This window comes from Oncorhynchus keta, chromosome 24 (genome assembly GCF_023373465.1).
Source record: "Oncorhynchus keta strain PuntledgeMale-10-30-2019 chromosome 24, Oket_V2, whole genome shotgun sequence".
Classification (NCBI taxonomy): domain Eukaryota; kingdom Metazoa; phylum Chordata; class Actinopteri; order Salmoniformes; family Salmonidae; genus Oncorhynchus; species Oncorhynchus keta.
Window position 1 is genome coordinate 45231264 of NC_068444.1, and position 27163 is coordinate 45258426.

General features: G+C 43.8%; 1 protein-coding gene across 2 annotated transcripts; it reads right to left on the reverse strand.

The window, feature by feature from the left end:
* Positions 1–346: 346 nt before the first annotated feature.
* LOC118357607 (pleckstrin homology domain-containing family M member 1-like) lies at positions 347–26600 on the reverse strand. 2 transcript variants are annotated; one of them, XM_035734893.2, is made up of 13 exons: positions 26263–26600; positions 25778–25933; positions 23959–24046; positions 18900–19147; positions 12597–13226; positions 11917–12346; positions 11495–11672; positions 9047–10018; positions 8791–8936; positions 1575–1768; positions 1271–1334; positions 971–1128; positions 347–861 (listed from the first exon to the last, which is right to left on the reverse strand). In XM_035734893.2, the coding sequence occupies exons 3-13, from the start codon at positions 24010–24012 to the stop codon at positions 744–746; spliced, it is 3192 nt and encodes a 1063-aa protein (XP_035590786.1). In that variant the 5' UTR covers positions 24013–24046; positions 25778–25933; positions 26263–26600; the 3' UTR covers positions 347–743. The 2 variants fall into 2 exon arrangements, with proteins under 2 accessions (XP_035590786.1, XP_035590785.1); XM_035734892.2 differs by lacking the exon at positions 25778–25933 and having other exon boundaries at positions 26263–26595.
* Positions 26601–27163: the final 563 nt, after the last annotated feature.

The window sequence follows — 27163 nt, forward strand, 5'->3', positions numbered from 1 at the left end:
TACTTGCACCTCCCCATCTGCTCATCTATCACTCCAGTGTTAATTTACTAAATTGTAATTACTTCGCTACTATGGCCTATTTATTGCCTTACCTCCTCACGTCATTTGCACACACTGTATATAGACTTGATTTTTTTCTATTGTGTTATTGACTTGTTTATTCCATGTGTAACTCAGTGTTTGTGTCGCACTGCTTACTTTCTTGGCCAGGTCGCAGTTGTAAATGAGAAATTGTTCTCAACCAGCCTTCCTGGTTAAATAAAGGTTAAATAGAAGAAATAATGTACAGAAATATACAGCAAGTGTTTCCTGTAAACATGAAATAACACCACAAGCTTCCAACCAATGACATCAATGTATACATTTATTTAATTTTTTTGTTTTGTTTTGTTGCATAAAGTAGATTCTTTGCATTATCCTTCATATTTGATTCCGTGGCTTGGACACTCAAGACAGAGAGAGTTCAGAGAGGTAAGAACATATCAGTGGGCTTCACCTTGTCAATCACATTAATTCAATAGCAGAAACCTTTCTATATTAGTGCAAGTTGTGTAGCTCCTGTTTTTTTACACTATCCAGTTCGGTTGGTCATGTTTGGTCTGTGGTCGTTACATACAGTCACACTTCCTAATTGCACTTGAGGTTAGTTCATGTAGAAAAAAGAAACTAGAAGCAGACAATGAATGTCTGCACTTGTCGTTTGTCATTTCATAGGTCTCTGCAGCTACAGGAAGGCCACTGGATCAAACAGAGCAGTCCTGCAGATCGCTCTCGAGGTACCTCTGAATACGCAGGCATCGTGGACAGGAGGACGACTCGGCCTTGCAGGTTGCGTGAAACATTGCCTTACACTCTTTACACCTGAGTGGGAGACAGAGCGAGTGAGTGTGTGGAGAGAAAGAGCGGGGTGAACTGATCAACGAGTGAACATATCCCAATGTATTGAAGTGATAAGGGACCAGGGCTCTACCTGACAGTGGTGTCGAACTGGAAGGGGAAGATGATGTCACTGGCATGACAGATCTGGCAGATGTAGCCCCTCTGGGTGCAAAGGTCACATTGTTGAACGTGGTTGGAGGCAAACAGGATCAACATATTCAAGTAGGCCACATATGTTCCCTCCGCTATCTAAACACACATGGGAAAAAAATACAATTTAAGCTTATTAACTACATCTACTTGGCGTGGTCTTGCAGGTTAAGAATGTGTATTATTTAATTGAAAGAGTGAAATGACTAACAGGTAATTCATGACTGTATATAGTAGATACCTGTTGTAAGTCCATGACACTGTAGAGATGGCTTGATTCTAACAGGTATGTCCTTAGGCCCAGTCTTGAGAAAAATAACACAATAGTTATACAAAGTCAAAAGCCTATGTGTAAATAATCAATGCATTGCCTTTTGGCCCAAGTCTAGATCACATAAAATAATGACCAGGGATGACTGGATTTCTCAGAATGAAGGATCAATATGATCCAGCTCACTTTGATAAACTTGCATTTGACCCAGTTCTGCAATACAAGAACATCCAAACAAAAGTTGCTCACACACGCGCACCACACACACACACACCTGGTCTGAATATTCTTGCATGGCCCACTGCGGCAGGTGAGCAGGTACTTTCCTACCAGCTGCAGCCTCTGTCTGAGACTGTGTGCCTGGGCCATGGGCTCAACATGCTCCCACAGGTTAGGGTTCAAAAGGTGAAGGTTGAGCAGGGGCTCATGTTCAACCTGAGCCAGCAGTTCGAGGGCCTGTCTGGAGACCTACATGTACACAACCAGGGCAAAGGACACACGAGAGCAGTTTAACAAACAATATTGATCAAAGGAGAACAAGATTAGTTCAATGTCAAAGCAAAAAGAAGAATTACAAAAATAGTTATTTTTCCATAGATGTGTGCAAATAAGAACAGGGTTCATATACATTTTGACAGGGAATTTCAACAAATTTCCATGACCAACAATTGGCGGTGTCTCCATGTACGTGTAAAGAAATTAAGCGTAATGTGGTATCAACACTGGAAGCCAGTGCTCTGATCCCATGTACCATCTCCTGTCGTTGTGCAAGGCACTTAACCCTCTGACATAAGTGAAATACCTGTTAGGCAACTGTATAAAACACATGGTCAACCCTCAGATTGGAGAGCTACTGGGTGTGCAGGCTTTTGATCAAACCCTGATCAAACACAGAGACGGTTTATCAAGGTCTGGTTGAGCAGCTCATTTCTCAAATGTGGTTTGTGAGTGGGGGACAGGAACAAAAGCCCACACTCCCCCATTAGCTCTCCTGGAGGATGGTTGACCACCCTTTGATGTAAAACATTGCAACCAAATACATTTGATGCTTTAAATAATTTGCTAATTTTACCTTTATTTAACTAGGCAAGTCAGTTAAGAACAAATTCTTATTTTCAATGACGGCCTAGGAACAGTGGGGTAACTGCCTGTTCAGGGGCAGAACGACGGATTTGTACCGTGTCAGCTCAGGGGTTTGAACTTGCAACCTTCCGGTTACTAGTCCAACGCTCTAACCACTAGGTTACCCTGCCGCCATTCAATATATTAATGATCATATGGCTATGGTAGGCTACAAATCTTTTTATTCAGCAGGAGCAAGCCCACAAATATTCTTCAGTCATATTTATCTTAGCTACTTTACAAGTGTTTACTTTGCAGTTTGACAAGCATCTATTGAGTTGCAATGTCCTATATATTGGATGGCCAAATCAACTGGAAAAGCAGTGCCTTCGAAAGTATTCAGACACCTTGACTTTTCCCACATTTTGTTACCTTACAGCCTTATTCTAAAATGGTATAAATAAATGTTTAAAAAAAACATCTCAATCTACACACAATACCCCATAATGACAAGGTGAAAACAGATACCTTATTTACATGAGCATTCAGAACCTTTGCTATTGATATCAATCCAAGATGGCGTAGCAGTCAGGAGTCTTTGTCTTGTCCCATGTATATATTTTTCTACGCATTCTTTTTCATATTTTTCCTAAACCTCAACTTCAAAATGCTCTCCTGCAACCCACCTCACCCAATGTGGAGTGGATCTGTTTTTTTTCTGAAGTATTTCTATTTACCTCCGAACTGGAATACCTCAACTGAAGCTAAGCTAGCTAACTAGCTACCAGCTATCAGTCAGCTAATAATTGCTAGCAGTCATCAGCTAACCTTTAGCTCGTAAAGCTCTCGCCAGTTCGTACAACGCGTTTCAAACCAGAGCATACCGGACATATTTTTCCCTCCATATCCCCGGATTCCTATCGCAAACTCTGAACCCTTTCATCTGGATCATCACAGCTAGCTAACCGCAACCCGGGTTGACTACTCCTGGCTAACGTTTCCGTCCCGGAGCTAGCACCAACTAGCCTGGAGCTAGCCCATGCTAGACCCATCTCCCAGCTAGGGCTCCTGGGCTACAATATCTACTCCCCAAGTTTGCTTTATTCACTGCTTTAGCACATTCTGCCAACCCGGATGTCTTAGCCGTGTCTGAATCCTGGCTTAGGAAAACCACCAAAAACCTGACATTTCCATACCTAACTAAAACATTTTCCGCCAAGATAGAACTGCCAAAGGGGGCGGTGTTGAAATCTACTGCAGAGATAGTAAGACAGAACCCTGCAGGCTATCCAGGTTTGTACCCAAACAATTTGAGCTTCTACTTCTAAAAGTACACCTTTACAGAAACAAGTCTCTCACCGTTGCCACTTGCTATAGACCACCCTCTGCCCCCAGCTGTGCTCTGTACACCATATGTGAATTGATTGCCCCCCATCTATCTTCTGAGCTCGTGCTGCTAGGTGACCTAAACTGTGACATGCTTAACAACCCAGCCATCCTACAATCTAAGCTTGATGCCCTCAATCTCACACAAATGATCTATGAACCTACCAGGTGCAACCCCAAATCCATAAACACGGGCACCCTCATAGATATCATCCTAACTAACTCGCCCTCCAAATACACCTCTGCTGTTTTCAATCAAGATCTCAGCGATCACTGCCACTACCTGCATCCGTAATGGGTCTGCGATCAAACGACCACCCCTTATCACTGTCAAACCCTCCCTAAAACACTTCAGCAAACAGGTCTTTCTAATCGACCTGGCCAGGGTATCCTGGAATGACATTGACCTCAACCAGGCATCATCTACTGACGGGATATTCTTTAAAAGTGCCGTCCTCACCATCTTAAATAGGCATGCTCAGTTCAAAAAATGTAGAACCAAGAATAGATATAGCCCTTGGTTCACTCCAGACCTGGCTGCCCTTGACCAGCACAAAACCATCCTGTGGCCGTTATGCATTAGCATCGATTAGCCCCCGTGATATGCAACTTTTCAGGGAAGTTAGGAACCAATATACACAGGCAGCTAGGAAAGCTAAGGGCTAGCTTTTTCAAACCGAAATTTGAATCCTGTAGCACAAACTCAAAAAAGTTCTGGGACACTAAAGTCCATAATAAGAGCACCTCCTCCCAGCTGCCCACTGCACTGAGGCTAGGAAACACTGTCACTACCGATAAATCCACAATAATTGAGAATTTCAATAAGAATTTTTCTACGGCTGGCCATGCTTTCCACCTGGCTACCCCTACCCCGGTCAACAGCTCTGCACCCACCACAGCAGCTTGCCCAAGCCTCCCCCATTTCTCCTTCAACCAATTCCAGATTGCTGATGTTCTGAAAGAGCGGCAAAATCTGGACCCCTACAAATCAGCCAGGCTAGACAATCTGGACCCTCTCTTTCTAAAAATGATCAGCCGAAATTGTTGCAACCCCTATTACTAGCCTGTTCAACCTCTCCTTCGTATCGTCTGAGATTCCCATAGATTAGAAAGCTGCCGCGGTCATCCCCCTCTTCAAAGGGGGAGACACTCTAGACCCAAACTGCTACAGACCAATATCTATTCTACCCTGCCTTTCTAAGGTCTTTGAAAGCAAAGTTAACAAACAGATTACCGACCATTTCGAATCTCACTGTACCTTCTCCGCTATGAAATCTGGTTTCAGAGCTGGTCATGGGTGCACCTCAGCCACGCTCAGGGTCCTAAACGATATAACCGCCATCGATGAGAGACTGTGCAGCCATATTCATCGACCTGGCAAAGGCTTGACTATGTCAATCACAACATTCTTATTGGCAGACTCAACAGCCTTGGTTTCTCAAATGATTGCCTCGCTTGGTTCACCAACTTCTTCTCCGATAGAGTGAAATCGGAGGGCCTGTTGTCCGGACCTCTGGCAGTCTATGGGGTGCCACAGTGTTCAATTCTCGTGCCGACTCTCTTCTCTGTATACATCAATGTCGCTCTCGCTGCTGGTGATTCTTTGATCAACCTCTACGCAGACAACACCATTATGTATACCTCTGGCCCCCTCATTGGACACTTAACTAACCTCCAGATGAGCTTCAATGCCATACAACTCTCCTTCCGTGACCTCCAACTGCTCTTAAATGCAAGTAAAACTAAATACATGCTCTTCAACCAATCGCACCTGCCCGTCCGTCCAGCATCACAACTCTGGACGGTTCGGACTTAGGTATTGTAGTTGTCCACATATTCTAGGTGTCTGGTTAGACTGTAAACTCTTCCACTCAAATTAAACATCTCCACTCCAAAATGAAATCTAAAATCTGCTTCCTATTTCACAACAAAGCATCCTTCACTCATGCTGCCAAACAAACATACCCCCGTAAAACTGCCCATCCTACAGATCCTCAACGATGTCATTTACAAAATATCCTCCAACACTACTCAACAAATTGGACGCAGTCTATCACAGAGCCATCCGTTTCGTCACCAAAGCCCCATAGACTACCCACCACTGCGACCTGTACACTCTCGTTGGCTGGCCCTCGCTTCATACTCGTCGCCAAACCCACTGGCTCCAGGTCATCTACAAGTCACTGCTAGGTAAAGCCCTGACTTATCTCAGCTCACTGGTCACCATAGCAGCATCCACCCGTAGCACGAGCTCCAGTAGGTATATCTCACTTTGCTTTATCTTGGCCAGGTCGCAGTTGCAAATGAGAACTTGTTCTCAACTAGCCTACCTGGTTAAATAAAAAAATTATGAGAATCGAAATTGAGCTCAGGTGCATCCTGTTTCCATTGATCATTCTTGAGATGTTTCTACAACTTGATTGGATTCCACCTGTGGTAAATTCAATTGATTGGACATGATTTGGAAAGGCACACACTTATATAAAGGTCCCACAGTTGACAGTGCATGTCAGAGCAAAAACCAAGCCATGAGGTCAAAGGAATTTGTCCTTAGAGCTCCGTGACAGGATTGTGTAGAGGCACAGATCTGGGGAAGGGTACCAAAAAATGTCTGCAGCATTGAAGGTCCCCAAGAACACAGTGGCCTCGATCATTCTTAAATGGAACAAGTTCGGAACCACCAAGACACTTCCTAGAGCTGGCCGCCCAGCCAAAGTGTGTAATCGGGGGAAAAGGGCCTTGGTCAGGTAGGTGACCAAGAACCCGATGGTCACTTTGACAGAGCTCCTCTGTGGAGATTTGAGAACCTTCCAGAAGGACAACCATCTCTGCAGCACTCCACCAATCAGGCCTTTATGGTAGAGTGGTCAGACAGAAGCCACTACTCAATAAAATGCACAACAGCCCGCTTGGAGTTTTCCAAAAGGCACCTAAAGACTCTCAGACCATGAGAAACAAGATTCTCTGGTCTGATGAAACCAAGATTGAATGCTTTGGCCTGAATGCCAAGAGTCACATCTGGAGGAAACCTGGCACCATCCCTATGGTGAAGCAGGGTAGTGACAGCATCATGCTGTGGGGATGATTTTCAGTGGCAGGGACTGGGAGACTAGTCAGGATCAAAGGAAACATGAACAGTGCAAAGTACAGCGAGATCTTTGATGAAAACCTGCTCCGGAGCGCTCAGGACCTCATACACGGGCGAAGGTTCACCTTCCAAAAGGACAACAACCCTAAGCACACAGCCAAGACAACGCGGGAGTGGCATTGGGACAAGTCTCAATGTCCTCGAGTGGCTTAGCCAGAGCCCGGACTGGAGAGACCTGAAAATAGCTGTGCAGTGACGCTCCCCATCCAACCTGACAGAGCTTGAGAGGATCTGCAGAGAATAATAGGAGAAACTCACCAAATACAGGTGTTCCAAGCTTGTAGCGTCATACTCAAGAAGACTCAAGGCTGTAATCACTGCCAAAGGTGCTTCCACAAAGTACTGAGTAAAGGGTCTGAATAATGATGTAAAATGTGATAGCAAATGTATTAAAAATAAAAACAAAGTTTCTAAAAACCTGTTTTTGCTTTGTCATAATGGGCTAGTGTGTAGATTGAAGATGGATTTAAAAAACATTTTTTTAGAAGGCTGTAATGTAACAAAATGTGGAAAAAGTCAAGGGGTCTGAATACTTTCCGAATGTACTGCATCTACAAAACATGTTTTGAAACCACATAATCCAAAAGAAAGGCAACATTAATATTTTTCCTAAAATGAAATGTTCACTCTTCACAAATGATTATTTAGATTATTTTCACAATTCAACAAGATTGTTTAGTTTGTTGCATCAACAACAATCGTTTCAATGAAGGGTAACATTTTTAAAATCAACTTTTTATGGCCTTATTCGTGAGTTCGGTGGAAAGTTTTTGGGACATGATGACATTCCGAAAACATTACTACAAGCTAATAACAGCTTACCAGTTAACTACAGGGTATAAGATACACAAAAGTATGTGGACATGCCTTCAAATTAGTGGATTCGGCTATTTCAGCCACACCCGTTGCTGACAGGTGTATAAAATTGAGCACACAGCCATGCAATCTCCATTGACAAACATTGGCAGTAGAATGGCCTTACTTTAGATCAGTGACTTTCAACTTGGCACAGTCATAGGATGCCACCTTTCCAACAAGTCAGTTTGTCAAATGTATGCCCTGCTAGAGCTGACCCGGTCAACTGTAAGTTCTGTTATTGTGAAATGGAAATGTCTAGGAGCAACAACGGCACAGCTGCAAAGTGGTAGGCAACACAAGCTCACAGAACTGGACCGCGAGTGCTGAAGCGCGTAAAAATAGTTTGTCCTCGGTTGCAACACTCACTACAGAGTTCCAAACGGCCTCTGGTATCAACGTCCGCACAATAACAGTTAGTCTGGAGCTTCATGAAATGGGCCAAGCAGCCACACAAAAGCCTAAGATCAAAATGCGCATTGCCAAGCATCGGCTGAAGTGTTGTAAAGCTCACCGCCATTGGACTCTGGAGCAGTGGGAACGCGTTCTCTGGAGTGATGAATAACGCGTCACCATCTGACAGTCCGACAGACAAATCTGGGTTTAGCGGATTCCAGAACGCTACCTGCCCCAATGCATAGTACCAACTGTAAAGTTTGGTAGAGAAGGAATAATGGTCTGGGGCTGTTTTTCGTGGTTCGGGCTAGGCCCCTTAGTTCCATTGTAGGGAAATCTTAACACTACAGCATACAATGACATTCTAGATGATTCTGTGCTTCCAACTTTGTGGCAACAGTTTGGTGAAGGCGCTTTCCTGTTTCAGCATGAAACGTGCACAAAGCGAGGTCCATACAGAAATGGTTTGTCGAGATCAGTGTGGAAGAACTTGACTAGCCTGCACAGAGCCCTGACCTCAACCCCATTGAACACCTTTGGGATGAACTGGAACGGGGACAGGATTTTTATGACTATACAAACCCTAAAGAATAAGCTTTACCAAGGATGTGTGTGTGGTGCATAGACCCCGTGAGAGACTCACCTCGCGAGGCGTGAGGTCCCAGTTATGCACCATGCGGGAGGGTATGGTGATGACGTCACCTTGGTGACAAGCTTCGCAATAGTACTTCCCTGAGAACTCGCACAGTCTGGCTTTTCCCCGGGAGACCCCCACCAGCTTTGGACAACCTGCAGAGAAGGCGGTAATACATACTCGGTCTCTCCCAGTAACGGCATGGTAAGGGAAACTTAATGTTAACAAAAGAGTTTCCTGTTATTAGGTTGAGCTGTAGAGCTACCTGCACACTTGAAGCCCTGAAGGTCCAGGCCCTTCTCCGTGGGCACTGTATATAGATGGGCCAGCAGCACCCCGCCCCCCTTCAGTCTATGCTGCACCAGTCTGTGGATGTTCCCCCCTGCCCCAGTGGCTAACCCAGGGCTATTAGGCTCCCCGTTCTCTCCACTCTCCAGGTAGGAGTCCAGGGCTCCCCTGATGAGGCACCTCCAGGCACGCGCCTCCTCAGGGCTCTTGGCCCTCAGCTTGAGCGTATCTCCGGTCGTTACGACCCTAAAGAAGGCCGGTCCCCCCAGAGAAACATCTGGGACCACGTCCCGTATCCCCTCGATGGGGTGGGAGCAGCACAGCACCTTTCGCCCATCCTGTACCCGGAAGCCGTTGAGAGTCTCCAAGGAGAGGGAGAAGACCAGAGGAGTCCAGTTGCGAGCCTCTGCGTCCTGGGATAGGTACAGCACCGCCTCCTTAATGGCGTCTGACTCAGGGTCTGTGGGACGCCTCCAGTCTAGCTCAAGTGGCGGCTGCTGCTCCTGCTCAACCACAGTACCCCCTTGCTCAGGGCTGGTGGGTACGGAGGGGGACGAAGGGGAAGATTTTGGGGGCTCTTCCAGGATGACAAAGCTGTCAATGGGCTGCAGCACCTCTGAATGGTCGTCAAGGAGGTGCAACGGGCGGCACATGCTGACGGCCTCTGCGATGCGGTCCACCCAGTCCTCTGCCTCGTCGTGGTTGGCTGCCCGCAGGTGGAGCCTCTTCCCTGGGAAGGCCAGGTCGAAGCGGCCCTCGGCCGAGGTGACGCGGGCGTCTTCGCAACGCAGCAGGGAGCAGTTGTCACAGCAGGTGCGCTCCTCTGCGTTCAGGTAGAGGCGGAACTCGAAGGGCGAGAGCTCGCAGTAGTAGTCCCGCCACAAGCCCACAGCGCCCCGCCGCTCCAGATGGCCCAGCTTCAGCAGCCCACGGAAAGGGTTGGACAGGCCTGAAGGAGAGAGGAAGAGTGAAAGGAAGGTCGAGGATGAAAGAGAAGAAGAGTGAAAGAGAAAAGGGAGGGAATGAAAGAGCGAGTGAAGTCAGGAGCGCCATTGAAGAACTGCACAACAGATCTCTGAAGTGAGGCCTCATTTCTGTCCAGATAAAACTTTGCTAATGACACGCAAGTATAACAGGTTTTATTGTAACATGAAACCGCAGTGCAAAAATGATATTCAACACATAAGTGTAACCCGTAGCTCTATATGGATAGGGCTACATTGAAATGTTTCTTCCAGAAGAAATATTGACAGCATATGCATAACCATGGTAGCAAACAAAGGGAACATTTTAGAGTATATGGGAATTTGAAAGCTTGTTCGATTGCCAACATGACTGGCTGATTCTAAAATAGGATTTTACAGTGTTAGGCTTTCACAATGCAATTCCAAGAAGCAGATTGTAATTTGTGAGCATAGAATGCATCTGCATTCAGATGTGTAAGTCCGCTGCAAATTGTCTTCACAATACAACAAAGATGGGCTCATTCTATATACCTTTACACTGTATATTACATGAGTTTAATGATATGGAAATGTGAAGCGCACATTTGAACTCACAGGTGATCGATCGGCTGGCTTGTATGACATTAAAGGGGGTATTTATTATCGTTCAAAATACATTGAGTCCTCAGTTTACAGCATTTCCCTCAGACAACAAAACATCTGCCGAAGTTGCCCAAATAGCAGGAGGGAAGGGGCAACTTCTTGTCACGGACGGTGCTCAAATTTAGAACGGCTGTCAGTCAACAGCCATGCAGATCTGAAGCGGAGAACCTGAGCGCTGACATTGTGTATAGCATGTTACTGTACAGACACTGCGTTCCAATTTAGGCACTTATCAAATCTGATTTGTTACATGGGCCAAATACAACAAATACACCTTACCGTGAAATGCTTACTTACAAGCCCTTAATTAACCAACAACGCAGTTAAGAAAATATTTACTAAATATACAAAAAATAAATAAAAGAGTAACAATAAGAGACGGTGGCAGAAACACTATGTACAAAATAAGTACATAATCAGAGTCCAAATCTGCCATTTTCAACCCATATATGGGTAGGAGTGTAAAGGGCTACACATACTGTATCATAAGGAGGAAGTACCAGCAAGATAACCTATTTATAATTATCTGAAGTTGTAAGCAAAAATGAGGAAGCACATACCAAGACTGTAAGACAGAATTAATTTACAGTACTGATAGAGGCATTAAAAAGTTCACACTGTCAGTTGTGGACTTTCCAATGACTCCTCATCATTGAACAAAACCAGAACAATGGATGAAAACTTAGGAGCAATACTTTGGCATGTCACCTCATGACCAAGGCCACTCTTATGGTGGTGATTGAGCACTGATTACAACAGACTGCATCACAAGGTGTTGTGTTCAAGAAGTGATGGTGCTCCCGGTTTTGAGAGCTTACCTATCTGCCTGCGGTGAACCACGCTGGGGGGAGACTGGGGAGTCTCAGGCTCTGGAGGGGGAGAGGTCAATCCATTCACACAAGCTGGGCCAGACCCTAGTAATGACTCATCGGGGTCAACCAGTTCCTCAAGGTGTGGCTTATAGATGTCATCCTCAGAGATCCAGGAGTGGGAATGCTGAGAAAGGGAAGACGGGTTTTACTTAGTGATGATTGGTGGCTAATTGAGAAAATCTTGAAATAGAATTGTTGTTTCAGCTTGTAACCATATAAATCCACAAATTCTTTATAATTGCACAAAAACTTTGCACAATATGACTGCAAAAGGTCAAGGAGAACTCAAAGAACTTAAGGTCAGGTCTGATGAAGGGAATGAGAGGGAGACCGAGAGATAAACAAAAAAAACAAGAGATTCAACTTACTGTGATTGAGTCTGTAGACATCCTCCTGCTATGCACACTGGTAGTAAGGCATAGGTTTGTGTGGGCTGAAGGCTCCGTGGTGCTCTTCGCGGAATCGTCTGTCTTTTTCTCCTTTGGCGTCTCTGTGACAGGCAGGTGAGGAGTTATCGCTGTTCTCTCCACACAGTCACTGTGACTGGAGGGCACTTCAGTGTGCGAGTACACTTCGGAAGGGACATGGGTCTTAGTGGACGGCTCCTCCTGGTCTGACCCCACTGAAGCAGGGTTAGAGGAGCCAGTGAGGGGTGTGAATGGCCCCTGGGCCTCGCCGTCAGAGCCACTGGAGGCCGTATTCTCTGAGAGGTGATCTGCACCCGGAGTGGAAACATACAAATCCTCGTGCATGGAGTCCTGACTGAAGGTGGCACTCTCCCTGAACTCTGCCAGATCACTGCAGTTACAGAAAGTAGGAAATGTCAGAGATCAACAGAAATCCCAAAATTAAAACGAGGGACAACATGTTAAGTATTTAACTAATTTCTGTACACATCGTTAGTTGAAGCATGTTGCTTTACATCACCTTTTTTTGGATAAAAACATCTGCTAAATGTATTTTAATGGTTTGGAGATTCACACCATGGCTGTGATTCAAAGGGCCTCAATTCGTCACACAGGCACACTGACCCACACTCACGACTTACTCTTTAAGAGGCCCCTTGGCATTGACATCGTTCTCCAGTCTGGCAGAGATCTCCAGTTCACATGGCCAGGGATCCTTGTCTGGGCTCTTGGGGTCCGAGCTTAGGCTGGAGGAGAGCTGAGATGACCCTGTGGTGTCCAGGCTCAAATTTGAAGAATTCAGAGGGGTCCTACCCCCTGAGACTCCACCAATCACCCTCCCTAGCACCCCTGCCCCCACATGCTGCACTTCGACCGTATCCGACCCGCCGGACGACAGTGACATCGTATCCCAAGAATCCTTGTGTTTGGTGAGACTGGGAAGGTCGACAGCGTCGGCCTGGGTGGCGGGGCAGAGGCCGGCCAGAGCCAGTGGGGTGGTGGTCCACTCATTGAGCACGGCTGACTTGTACGAAAGGTTGAAGACCAGGGAGGCCAGGCCCTGGATATAACTGAGCAGCACCTCACGCTCCTCAGGGTCCAGGAGCAGGGCGGAGGGCTGGTAGTAGGCCTGCAGGTTGGAGCCCTCACGGAACAGGGAGGCCAAGTAGCACTCCATCAGGCCGTGGTTGAGGGCCAGCCGTAGCCAAGCCCGGCAGCGACCCACCTCCGTACCCACAAAGCTCAGCTTCTCCAGCTCCGTGATCACGTCACTGAGGGGGCCAGGAGGAGACATTACAGAGAATCAATTTATGTACAGTAAACATACTACAACAATAGACATATACAGCAAGCTACACCATCTGATCTTAAACCTTTACTAATTGTCATTCTGCTTAACCACTAAAAACAGGGTATATGCAGGGTCCATGAAGTTTCATTTAAAGACTAAGACCTTTTTAATGCCACTTGGAATGCAATTAAGGTCTGCATGCCACACACACCTGCTAATATTCCTCTCCAGAAAGGAGCCCATGTGGGCAAGAATTATTATTATAATTATTTTCTTAGGGCTGGCTCATATTATCAAGGTGTACCATTTTAGCAATGTAAATTCTCCTGTCGCCCAACGGATGTTGTAGCATAGTGGGTGGCTAGATGGCTGAACAGCACTTTTCAAATCAGATGTGTCAGCGCTACACCACTTGATATTGTTTAGCCTAATATATATATATATATATATATATATATATATATATATATACACACACACACACACACAATAGAGGTGCTGATTTTTTTGGGACAGATTTGCCTAATGGTTTGTCAACTTGCGCACAATCCTTGACATCCCAGAGCTGCTGGCTCTTGCTCGTCTTGACCAGTCAGTCACGGAAAGTCGCATGTGGGGCACAACACACGAAGCTCAAGGCGCGCTTTCCCCTTTCCTCCGGTATCTATTTAGCAAGCGTGATAACATATCAGACACAAGCAAAAACTCTTATATTAATGTAGCAGCCTATATACACCTAAACATTAGTGATCTGACATTCTGTATGGCATGGAAACAAGAATATATTTCAGTCTGATCAATTGTAGGCTACTAACAGCAGCAGCGGCAGTCTAGCCTACTATGCGTCCTGACTCTCTGGCAGGGGGTAAGATACAGACGGTAACGTTATGTACGCTATTTATAGCCCATTTGTTAGAGAAAATGTGAATAATAACACGTCATTTGTAAAGCGCTTTTCTTACACTTAAAGGCGCTGAAGAAAATATGGAATAATAAAAACAACCCTAACACGGAACATTGAAAGCAGACAATCAAAGCCATATACTGGTGTCTTCAGACCCGGTGGACAGGAGAACAGAATTAACATTGGTCCTGGAAAGCTTTTCAGAACAGCTCAGTCTTTAGCTGAGCCTTGAACGAGGCCAGAGACTCTGCAGCCCTGACACAATGGGATCAAATTTGGTTTCTATTCAAATTTGGGCTGACTTGGCGACCTAGACTTTTTCAATACAAAATGATTAACTAGAATGAATCAATAAACACAATAGCTGACATGGACTGTGAGTTAATGTTTAATTAGGCCTACAGTTGCATAGGGCAGGACTACACGACGCAAACCTGCATAAAGCAAGCGCTCCCCTATGAGTTTTATTGTCCAATCATGTTGCATTCTCTGTGCATAGGAAACACCCAAGTCCTTCTCGAAAATATAATTAATATGAACAAGTACAAGGTTCCTGCAGTTCGACAAGGTTCTCATCCTCCCCAAGGCCAGGAGTTTTTTTTTTCTCTAAATCATGTGACCGGATTAGATAAAATGTCAGGTCTCATCATAGCTCATATTCAACCATTTCAAAAACAGATCATGTCATACCATATAAGGCACAGAGTTTTACCTTATTAGGTTACCAGATCAGGAAAAACTACAGGCACCAGATTTTATTTTCTTGCCACAACACTCTGGGACCTGTGGTGCCAAGTATTTAAAACACCCGGAGTAATTACATGACACATTATTATGTAAAACTCTGTCAAGTTGGTTGTTGATAATTGCTAGACAGTAATTTAAGTCTTGCCATTGATTTTCAAGGTGATTTAAATCAAAACATTAACTAGACCCCTCAAGAACATTCACAGTCTTCTTGGTAAGCAACCAGTGTACAAAACATTAGGAACAGCTGCTCGTTCCATGACACAAACTGACCAGATGAAAGCTATGATCCCTTATTGATGTCACCAGTTAAATCCACTAAAAAAAAAAAAATCAGTGTTGCTGAATTGGGGGGACACACACATTGTGTGTGACACTCAGAGGGGGAATGGGCAAGATTTAAGCGCCTTTGAACAGGGTATGGTAGGAGCTGCCAGGCACATCTGTTCGAATGTGTCAAGAACTGCAACACTACTGGGTTTTTCATGCTCAAGAATGGTCCAACACCCAAAAGACATCCAACCAACATTTATGAGAGGCATTGAAGTCAACATTAGCTAGCATCCCTGTGGCATGCTTTCAACACCTTGAGTCCCTGCCCCAACTAATTGAGGCTGTTCTGAGGGCAAAAGGGGGTGCAACTCCGTGTATATTTGGCCTCGTTTTAGGTTATTGTCCTGCTGAAAGGTGAATTTGTCTCCCAGTGTCTGTTGGAAAGCAGACTGAAGCAGGTTTTCCTCTAGGATGTTGCCTTTGCTTAGCGCTATTCCGATGACAAGCATATCCATATCATGATGCAGCCACCACCATGCTTGAAAATATGAAGAGTGGTGCATGTTGTTTTGGAATATTTTTATTCTGTACTGGCTTATTTTTCACTCTGTCATTTAGGTTAGTATTGTGGAGTAACTACAATGTAACTACAAAGATATAAATGCAACATGTATAATTTGTCATTTTTCATGAGCTGAAAAAAAAAAAATCCCAGAAATGTTCCATGCACACAAAAAAGCTTATTTCCCTCAAATTTCATGCACAAATTTGTTTACATCGCTGTTAGTGAGCATTTCCCCTTTGCCAAGATAAGCCATCCATCTGACCCGTGTGGCATATCAAGAAGCTGATTAAACAGCATTATCATTACACAGGTCCACCTTGTGCTGGGGACAGTAAAAGGCCAATCTAAAATGTGCAGTTGTCACAAAATGCCACAGGTGTCTCAAGTTGAGGGAGCGTGTAATTGTCATGCTGACTGCAGTATTATCAACCCAACCAGAGCTGTTGCCAGAGAATTTTATGTTCATTTCGCTACCATAAGCAGCCTCCAACATCGTTTTAAAGAATTTGGTAGTATGCCCAACCTGCCTCACAACAGCAGACCACGTGTAACCACGCCAGCCAAGGACTTAAGCTTATTCACCTGCAGGATCGTATGAGACCAGCCATCCGGACAGATGATGAAACAGGAGTATTTGTTTGTAATAAAGCCTTTGTGAAAAATAAAAATAAAAAATATTTAAAAACTCATCCTGATTGGCTAGGCCTGGCTCCCCAGTGGGTAAGCCTGTGCCCTCCCAGGCCCACCCATGACTGCACCCCTGCCCAAGCATGTGAAATCTATAGATTAGGGTCTAATGAATTTAATGAAATCGACTGATTTCCTTAGATGAATTGTAACTCAGTAAAACCATTGTTGCGTTAATATTTTTCTTTAGTATACTTCCTATCCAACAACTAAGATAGGAAGGACGCCTGTATCTTTGTAGTGACTGGGTTTATTGATACACCATCTAAAGTGTCATTAATACCTTCATAATGCTCAAAGGGATATTCAATGTCTGCTTTTTCATTTTTACCCATCTACCAATAGGTGCCCTTTGCGAGGCACTGGAAAACTTTCCCGGTCTTTGTGGTTGAATCTGTGTTTGAAATTTGCTGCTTGACTAAGTGGCCTTAGAGATAATTGTATGTGTGGGTTACAGAGATAAGGAAGTCATTCAGAAAAATCATGTTATACACTATTATTGCAAACAGAGTGATGAGTCCATGAAACTTATTAAGCACATTTTTACTCCTCGTCTTGCTGTAACAAAGGAGTTGAATACTCATTGACTCAAGACATTTCAGCTTTTAATTTTTAATTAATTTGGAAAAAACTTTCAAAAAACATAATTCCACTTTAACATTATGGGGTATTATGTGTGGGCCAGTGACCAAAAAAGTCTAAATGTAATCCATTTTAAATTCAGGCTGTAACACAATGTGGAAAAAGTCAAGGGGTATGAATACTTTCGGAAGGCACTGCACTTTCATTGCAGAAAGCAGATTAATGCACATTAACCAAATAATGGTTTTTAGAACAAAAACATTTGCAGGAACGCTGTGTAGCCTAATCAGCGATGTAAGCAAAATTGCTTCGGTAAGAGGAGGGCAATGTCGGGGTCAGAAATGTAGTGTTGTCTTTCAGATTGTATAGGCTACCGTGCTCTCTCCTCTGGCAACAGCCCGTCCAATCACGGGACCTATGTGTATAAAGCATTTTTTTTAGGGTGTTCTATTAAAGCCAAGTGTAATACATGCATTAATGTAACCAAATGACAAGAGATAAACAGTACATTTACAAGGCTTAATGGTGACATACGTAATGGGGAATTTATAGAAATAAAAAAGGGCAAACAATTCACAAAATGAAACTAATGTGCAAGAATTAGCGGGAGACAACGGAGAGCAGAGTGTACGCATTCTGGAGAGCCGAGTGTACGCATTCTGGAGAGCCGAGTGTACGCATTCTGGAGAGCCGAGTGTACGCATTCTGGAGAGCAGAGTGTACGCATTCTGGAGAGCAGAGTGTACGTATTCTGGAGAGACGAGCCATATCTTAGCTGGACAACCTTCCCCTTCTTGTGTCAACCATTTCAAATTATACTCAAGATGCATTATGCTTTTCACTGACAGCCACAACTCAATAAATAAGCTAGGCTTATTGCCACACACTGCTGAAATTGCAGGCTTCCCAAATAGGCATAAGCCTAAGCGCTTGTGATTTAAATCAATCCACATCTGTTTTTGTTTTGTAAGCGAATGATCCTCTGTGGCTAATTCATGCTCTCTGGTGAAGTCTCTTCAAGAATTTTTGTTTAGACAGTAGTTTTGTCAAAACATCAATTTACTTTAGGGGAAGCCAGCATCCGACCAGTGCACTATACACCCACCAACTTTTCTTTCCAATTTGCAAGTGGTCTATACCAGAGAGCTGAATATACCAGAGAGCTGAATATAACGACGAGAGGCTCATGTCTCCGCCCTAGCAATGGAAGTCGTTGTCCCAAAGCAGAAAGGCAGGAAACCAAGTTCAGGTCTGCATATTAAGCCCATAGAAATTAGAAGTCGACCGATTTTAAATCGGCATGCCCAATTAATTAGGGCGGATTTCAAGTTTTCATAACAATCGGTGATCAGCATTTTTGGACGGCGATTATGGCCGATTACATTGCACTCCACGAGGAGACTGCATGGCAGGCTGACCACCTGTTATGCGAGTGCAGCAAGGAGCCAATGTAATGAATGATTATCAATAAGTAATTGATGTTACATTTTTGTATTTTTTTGCTGTGGTTGTAACAATCAAGTAGCAGCACAATATAACGGAAACACTGTAGTCATGTCCATCACATGTTTAAGACCGTTGAAAACCTTTCTTAAATTCAGGTTAGACTCAGTGAATTTATGACTTTAAAAACGCACTGACACCCTGTGTAAATGTGATTTGTTGTACGCACTTATTGCATCAGAGGATATAAACATCCCATTATCTCAACTTCAACTTGTCATGCTTACAGCAACTGTCACAGACAGACTGATCGCACCTACAGAAAGCATTTGAGTATGAAAGTCTATCTCACTAAAGTGATTGAGGGTAGAGACAATGCATTAGAGGGGTCTGTAGGGTTATCTGTAGAGGTAAGTGTAATTCCTAGTGTACAGCTCCAGGCTTCCACCCACCGGTGAGTGACCGTTTTGAGAAGGCTCCAGAACACAGGTTGGGGGAGGGGTCCCCGGGACCCCCCTTTCCTGCCATGTCCTCCGGACTTGGAGCGGACATATTTGCTCTTGATGCCATGGATAAAGACGGCCTCCAGAGAAGAGCACAGCAGATTGGCGTCACCATCCTCGCTGGTTACCACGGCATCAGTCATCACGTAGCGCTTCTGCAGAGCCTTGAGTGACCACGCCAACTTCTCTTTGATCCACTAAAAAAAAAAAATGGCGAGATGGGTTAAATCAAAATGGATATATATAGTACTCCGTTTACTTCCTTTCAGCTTCCCTTTCACGAAGGCAACATACAATCATTCTCATTTTAAAATGTCAACCTGAAATGTAGGCCTATTCATGTGGAAATCAATGTAGTCATAGGTACATTACATAACTTGGTGAAAACCTCTGCATGAAGACTCAACAAGGTGAAAGGCAGTGGGACATTCCATTGCTTCCATTATGGCATCAATCAGATCAAACATTTTGTCACGATGACGAGGGTCGGCCGACGGCCTTGGGTCAAAAAGTTGTGCAATAAAGGTGGTAGGGAGCAATATAGTTTGTAGGCCTTGAATGATAAACGCAGCATCATATGATGCAAAATGCTTTCATACCGGCTGTACTTTGAAAGTTACACATCTTGAAAACTTGATGGGTGCCAAGCAAACATTTTGGGACTATAACAACAGACCAATAAAACAAAGAGTTTGGGTGGAGTTTTCCTTTAACATACAGGTGTGACCATTTTACTCACATATGGACCTAATTATTTTGTTGTGCGACCTGCGCCTAGGAATAAAAATACAAATCATTCACCCAGGTGATAATTGTTGCAATGATTACTTTACTGTACCACAGCCTCTGAGTGCCATGGAAAATACACTGAGCGCAGATTCATTAATCACGATTGTAATATTAAAAGAAAACTGCTTATTACCTCAAATATTGTGCTCCTAAATGTCTGCCAACGCTAACTATTTCCACTGGTGGCATTGGTACGGTCACCTTTTTCAGTTGGTGGCACAAGCACATGGTTTGGTCTGCTGTCACCAAGGCAAAGGGTGGCTACTTTGAATCTCAAATATAAAAACATTTTGATTTGTTTATCACTTTTCTGGTTAGTACATGATTCCATGTGTGTTATTGCAAAGGTTGTCTTCACTATCATTCTACAAAGTAGAAAAATAGTACAAATTAAAAAAAAACTGGAATGAGTAGGTGTGTCCAGCCTTGACTGGTACTGTACATTTTCTTCATATCAGGTTTCTTTAGACCGGTCTAAAATAAATAATGGATTCATTGTGATGGTGTAGAATATATTACATGGATTTATTAGACATGTAGATGTTCCAAAGGTCTGCATCAGTGGCTTGTAGACTACGTGTGGAAGCCAGAGCTGTGTTCGAAAACTCATAATAACCGCACTATTTGCAACGTAAATGGTTATTGGTCATAGTATGATATAGTTAGTACGCCAAAAAAGTTCCCGGATGTCGTACTAAATAATTCGCCAAAATCTAAAGTATTTAAGCAGTGGACACAATTTCTGTGCTTTTAGGGCCCATTATACAATTGTTCAGAAAATGGGTAGGGTTTCAAAACATATTAGTATATTAACTAAACTCCTCGCACTGTCAACTGTGTTTATTTTCAGCAAATGTGTAAATATTTGTACGAACATAAGATTCAACAACTGAGACATAAGCTGAACAAGTTCCGCAGACATGTGACTAACAGAAATTGAATAATGTGTCCCTGAACAAAGGGGGTGGGGGTCTAAATCAAAAGTAACATTCAGTATCTGGCGTGGCCACCAGCTGCATTAAGTACTGCAGTGCATCTCCTCCTCATGGACTGCACCAGATTTGCCAGTTCTTGCTGTGTACTGCAGTACTTACCCCACCAAGGCACCTGCAAGTTCCCAGACATTTCTGGGAGGGAATGGCCCTAGCCCTCACAATCTGTTCCAACAGGTCCCAGACGTGCTCAAGGAAATTGAGATCCGGGCTCTTCGCAGAACACTGACATTCCTGTCTTGCAGGAAATCACGCACAGAACAAGCAGTATGGCTGGTGGCATTGTCATGCTGAAGGGTCATGTCAGGATGAGCCTGCAGGAAGGGTACCACATTAGGGAGGAGGATGTCTTCCCAGTAACACACAGTGTTGAGATTGCCTGCAATGACAACAAGCTCAGTCAGATGATGCTGTGACACACCACCCCAGACCATGACGGACACTCCACCTCCAAAACGATCCCGCTCCAGAGTACAGACCTCGGTGTAACACTCGTTCCTTCGACAATAAACGCAAATCCGACCATCACCCCTGGTGAGACAAAACCGCAGCTTGTCAATGAAGAGCACTTTTTTCCAGTCCTGTCTGGTCCAGCAACCATGGGTTTGTGCCCATTGGCGACGTTGTTGCCGGTGATGTCTTGTGAGGACCTGCCTTACAACAGGCCGACAAGCCCTCATTCCAGCCTCTCTCAGCGCTGATGGAGGGATTGTGCGTTCCTGGTGTAACTAGGGCAGTTGTTGTTGCCGCCATCCTGTACCTGTCCCGCAGGTGTGATGTTCAGATGTACAGATCCTGTGCAGGTGTTGTTCCACGTGGTTTGCCACTGCGAAGACAATCAGCTATCCTTCCTGTCTCCCTGTAGCGCTTTCTTAGGCGTCTCACAGTACATTGCAATTTATTGCACTGGCCACATCTGCAGTCCTCATGCCTCCTTGAAGCATGCCTAAGGCATGTTCACACAGATGGGCAGGGACCCTGGGCATCTTTCTTTTGGTGTTTATCAGAGTCAGTAGAAAGGCCTCTTTAGTTTTCATAACTGTGACCTTTTTATTTTATTTTACCAGGCAAGTCAGTTAAGAAAAAAATTCTTATTTTCAATGACGGCCTAGGAACAGTGGGTTACCTGCCTGTTCCGGGGCAGAACGACATATTTTGTACCTTGTCAGCTCGGGGATTTGAACTTGCAACCTTTCGGTTACTAGTCCAATGCTCCAACCACTAGGCTACCTTGCCGCCCCACCTTAATTGCTGTTAGTGTCTTAACGACCGTTCCACAGGTGCATGTTCATTATTTGTTTATGGCTCATTGAACAAGCATGGGAAACAGTGTTTAAACCCTTTTCAATTAAGATCTGTAAAGTTAATTGGATTTTTACGAATTATCTTTGAAAGACAGGGTCCTGAAAAAGGGACGTTTCTTTTTTTGCTGAGTTTATATGCTAACTACAATGTTTATTGACTTGATAATTCACGTCATTCTTAGCTAAGTGGTATAGTCGTTGTATGCTCTCAATGGACATGGTTAATTCTGGCAATCTACTCTGATTTCAGAGTACTCTCGTCTGAGTGTGCCAGAGCGCAGAATAACTTGAGTTTACGAATGCTCAATGGTTGAATATAGCCGACGTCAATAAACGTTGGGGGAAAAAAACGTAATTAAATTGTTGCCAGCAGCAGTTACCAACGCTGTGGATGACATGAAAACAGCTCGGCTAGGGCAAGTAAAATGGTCAGAGTGAGGGGTGCGCTCATTTGTGTCTGGAACTAGTAAGCTAGCCAACGTTAGCTTAGGTGCTTGACTGACGTTTTGAGGTCAGAACGCTCGGACAACCCTAAACCTCAGCCAGAGCGTCCAGTGTGGGCCCTCTGAACATCCCGAGAGCGAAACACTCTGGATTTATGAACGCCCAGAGTGCACTCTAGATTGAATTTATGAACACACCCGAAAACATAAAATGTCTAGCTAGTCATTTGTTATGCCAACAAGCGGTTGCATAGCAACAGCATCAACTTCCAGTATATAGGCAAAGCACTAGTAAACTCAACTGAAAGGATACCCTTCGTTTACAGTATACTAAAATAATCTAAAAGTATATAGTAAGTTAGTATGGGTATTCGAACACTGCTCAGGAGTAGCTAAATGTGTTTGTTAATTAACAGTCACTTACTGTGAGACCGGCAGTTATGCTTGACAATCACCAGCTAACAGAATTTCATGACCACCACAGCACTAAGTGGGCTAACATTCCACAGGCCACAATCAACAGCCTGATCAACTCTATACGAAGATGTGTCAGGCTGCATGAGGCCACACCAGACACTAACTGGTCTTCTGATCCACGTCCCTACCTTTTCTTATGGCATCTGTAACCAACAGATGCATATCTGTATTCCCAAGATTAGTGTTTAAAAATGTATTTCAATTGACCTTTTTCCTTATATGAACTGTAACTCAGTAAAATCATTGAAAGTGTGGCATGTTGCAATTATTTTTGTTTAGTATAATTTGGACCATGCACAGGCTACACACTCATTTTGAAGTAGAATGTCCTTTTAAAAAAGACACCAGAACTGAGCTTCTCCCCCCCCCCCAATCGTGTGAAATTTACAGTGTTTCAGATTTGGTCCAGACTAACAAAATGTGTTCATTTGGGGGAGGAGCTCATTACAATAATAGCCAGTGTATATAATAATACCCATCTTTGCAGAAGGACAGGTCCACTACCATAATTCCGTTACCAAATGTAAATCCACTTCACCTACTGTAGTTCAATAACCAAAATATATGAATTTTTTCCCCCAAGTTCAAGGTGTCATGTCATAGCTGACACCCAATTCTTTCTGCAGATATCTTTGAATCTTGACTCAGAGCAGATATTTGATATATTTTGGGAAAATGTGGTCGAATAAAAAAAAAATTAAACTGAGGAAGATTTTACTATAATTCTGTTACCAAACTTCGCATCTGCAGTTCTTCCAGTAAATGTGTATTTGTAAAATGTTCTGTGTAAATTCTTCAAAGAAACTTTGAAAATCAACAGGTTTTGTTTGGCATACATTTCAAAGTGAAACATCTGAATCAATGCGTAATGCAGCCATGTGTCACTCAAACACTAACAAAGTAGGCCCTATCTGTGAAAGATATCTGATCAACTTTTCAGTGTTAAGTGGAAGTGGTTTATTGGATTAGGCAGGCCATTTACAGTAAAGGAGGTTGAGCCTACCTGCTTGACGTCTTCCAACTCTGGCCCAGTATCTGGTGTCTGTGTGGCTAGCATCGTCCCTCCAGGGATGAGTTTCTCTCACATCTCGCTGTGACATACACATAAGATATCCCCTGTGATTATACTGGCAAAAACAAGCTGAACCAAGAATAACTCGCTGAAAAATACATTGTCAGTCAGTTCTGCAATTCCCAGCCCCCTTTCTTCTCAATGTAGGTGACACTTGACATACAGTGCTTTCAGAAAGTGTTCAGACCCCACTTTTTCCACATTTTGTTATGTTACAGCCTTATTCTAAAATGGATTACATCATTTCACCCCCTCAATCTACACACACAACACAATTGAAGAAAAAACAGGTTTAGACGTTTTCGCAAAATAAAATAAAATATCACATTTACATAAGTATTCAGACCCTTTACTCAGTACTTTGTTGAAGCACCTTTGGTAGCATCGAGTCTTCTTGGGTATGGGACTACAAGCTTGGCACCTGTATTTGGGGAATTTCTCCCATTCTTCTCTGCAGATCCTCTCAAGCGCTGTCAGGTTGGATGGCAAGTGTCGCTACATGGCTATTTTCAGGTATTTCCAGAGATATTAGATCAGGTTCAAGTAAAGTGGGCCACTGAAGATCAATGAGACTCGTCCCAAAGCCACTCCTGGGGTTTCTTGGCTGTGTGCTTAGGGTCGTTGTCCTGTTGGAAGGTGTACCTTTGATCCAGTCTAAGGTCCTGAGCGCTCTGGAGCGGGTTTTCATCAAGGATCTCTCTGTACTTTTCTCAGTTCAGTTATCCCTCAATCCTGACTAGTCTCAGTCCCTGCTGCTGAAAAACAACCCCACAGCATGATGCTGCCACCACCATGTTTCACCGTAGGGATGGTATTGGCCAGGTGATGAGCAGTGCCTGGTTTCCTCCAGATGTGACACTTAGTATTCAGGCCAAAGAGTCCAATCTTGGTTTCATCAGACCAGAGAATATTGTTTCTCATGGTCAGTCTTTTAGGTGCCTTTTGGCAAACTCCAAGCGGGCTGTCATGTGCATTTTACTGAGGAGTGGCTTCCGTCTAGCCACTCTATCATAAGTGGAGTGCTGCAGAAATGGTTGTCCTTCTGGAAGGTTCTCCCATCTCCACAGAGGAACTCTGGAGCTCTGTCAGTGACCATCGAGTTCTTGGTCACCCCCTGACCAAGGCCCTTCTCCCCTGAATGTTCAGTTTGGCTGGGTGGCAAACTCTATGAAGAGTCTCGGTGGTTCCAAACTTCTTCCATTTAAGAATGATTGAGGGCACGGTGTTCTTGGGGACCTTCAATGCTGCATAATTATTTTTGGTACCCTTCCCCAGATCGGTTCCTCAACACAATCCTGTCTCGGAGCGTAATGAACAATTCCTTCGACCTCATGGCTTGGTTTTGCTCTGACATGCACTGTCAACTGTGGGACCTTATATATATAGACAGTGTGTGTTCCAAATCATGTTCAATCAATTGAATTTACCACAGGTGGACTCCAATCAAGTTGTAGAAACATCAAGGATGTTCAATGGAAACAGGATGCACCTGAGCTCAATTTCATAGCAAATGGTCTGAATACTTAAGTAAATATATTTTATACATTCACAAAACTCTAAACCTGTTTTTGCTTTGTCATTATGGGGTACTGTAGATTGCGGGAAAACAATATTTTTTTTAGAATAAGGCTATAATGTAACAAAGTGGTAAAAGTGAATGGGTCTGAACACTTTCTGAACGCACTGTATTTAAAGTAAGCAAACAGACTAAAGGGCTGTGACATTTGTTGACATAAAAAAATAATCTTACATCTGCATTTTCGGTTTAAACGGAAGTAGCCTATCAGTGAGTGGACACTTCAGAGTTTAGGCCTAGACATTAATCAGACGGTCTGCTGATGTTTTTGTTGATGGCAAGATATGTAGTCACAGAGCAAAATTGAGACGGGTTCACTTCCTGAAAGAACTGAAAAAACGGAACGTTCAGTAGTACTCATGAGACCATTACCGTGTGTGTGCGCGTCAAAAGTTGTGGCTTGATCATTGGATTCCTTGCTGTGTCCATCTAGCTACGTTAACGACAGTAGTGCCCAAAAACAACACTACTTTCTTATTCCTAAAACTCAATGCCCAATGTTTACGTCTCCAATTCGGCTTGAGAACGCCCGGTAATTGTCGTCTTAAAAGGTATGTCAGTAAAAAGACACACACACACACACACACAAAACGATGTATATTTGCCAAGAAATATAGATAAAACATAAGGAACATCGCGTATCTAAATTAGCTACATACCGTGTGATTGAGTTGGGCTACCGGCGTCGTTAGTTATGTTTGAAAAGAAAAGATGCGATACAATACTTTTTCCCCCACCGCTTTGTTGTTCTTGTTTGACTCCTACATGGACAGCAACATTGTCTCATGCTGTCATTTCTTTCACACGTACATTCCCGAGTCTGACACGGAAACAACAGTCGGCTCGGACGTGTCTTCGATCTTCAACCAACGTTAACTCACATTCAGGTTCAACTCAATGAGATGCATCACGGGATATTCTTTTTTTTTCTTCTGTGGGTTTTATGGAGGACTACAACCCCAAAACGTGTATTTCCGCCACCAAATGGACGGGTTGAAACCAAAACAAGATAGAAAGAAAATTCATACGTAATAGCGAAACCAACTTAATCCAGCCAAATAAAAATAGTACACTAACAAAACAAAACTCCAATTTATTAATTCTTTCAAATCTTCATATCTTCTTTCTCAGGCTCTAGGACTTGAGAGAGTGGTACTCCTTGTGACAATATTCCATGTAAATCCTTCACCGAGGCCGCATCCACAATGATTTCTATCTTCCTGGACCTTCTCTCCACCTCGGCAGTGCCATTAATCCCCATAGCTATAAAGACCACAAAATACACCTTCTTAACCTTTAAAATATCAGGATCCTGCTGGTGAAAGGCAACCCCTGCAGCCTGCAGTGAAGGACTGTCCACCACCATGGGCTTTTCAGGTGCATGATTCAAACCCTCAACCCATTTAACAGTTGCTGCATATGAAATGCTCTGGACAGCCCTGACTTTGGACTCCTCATTCTCTTTCATCCTTGTGGGGCATTTGAAAGACGTAGCTTCATGGTTCCCACCACAATTGCAACATGTCACATTTTCATCACTTTTATAACACATATGATCTT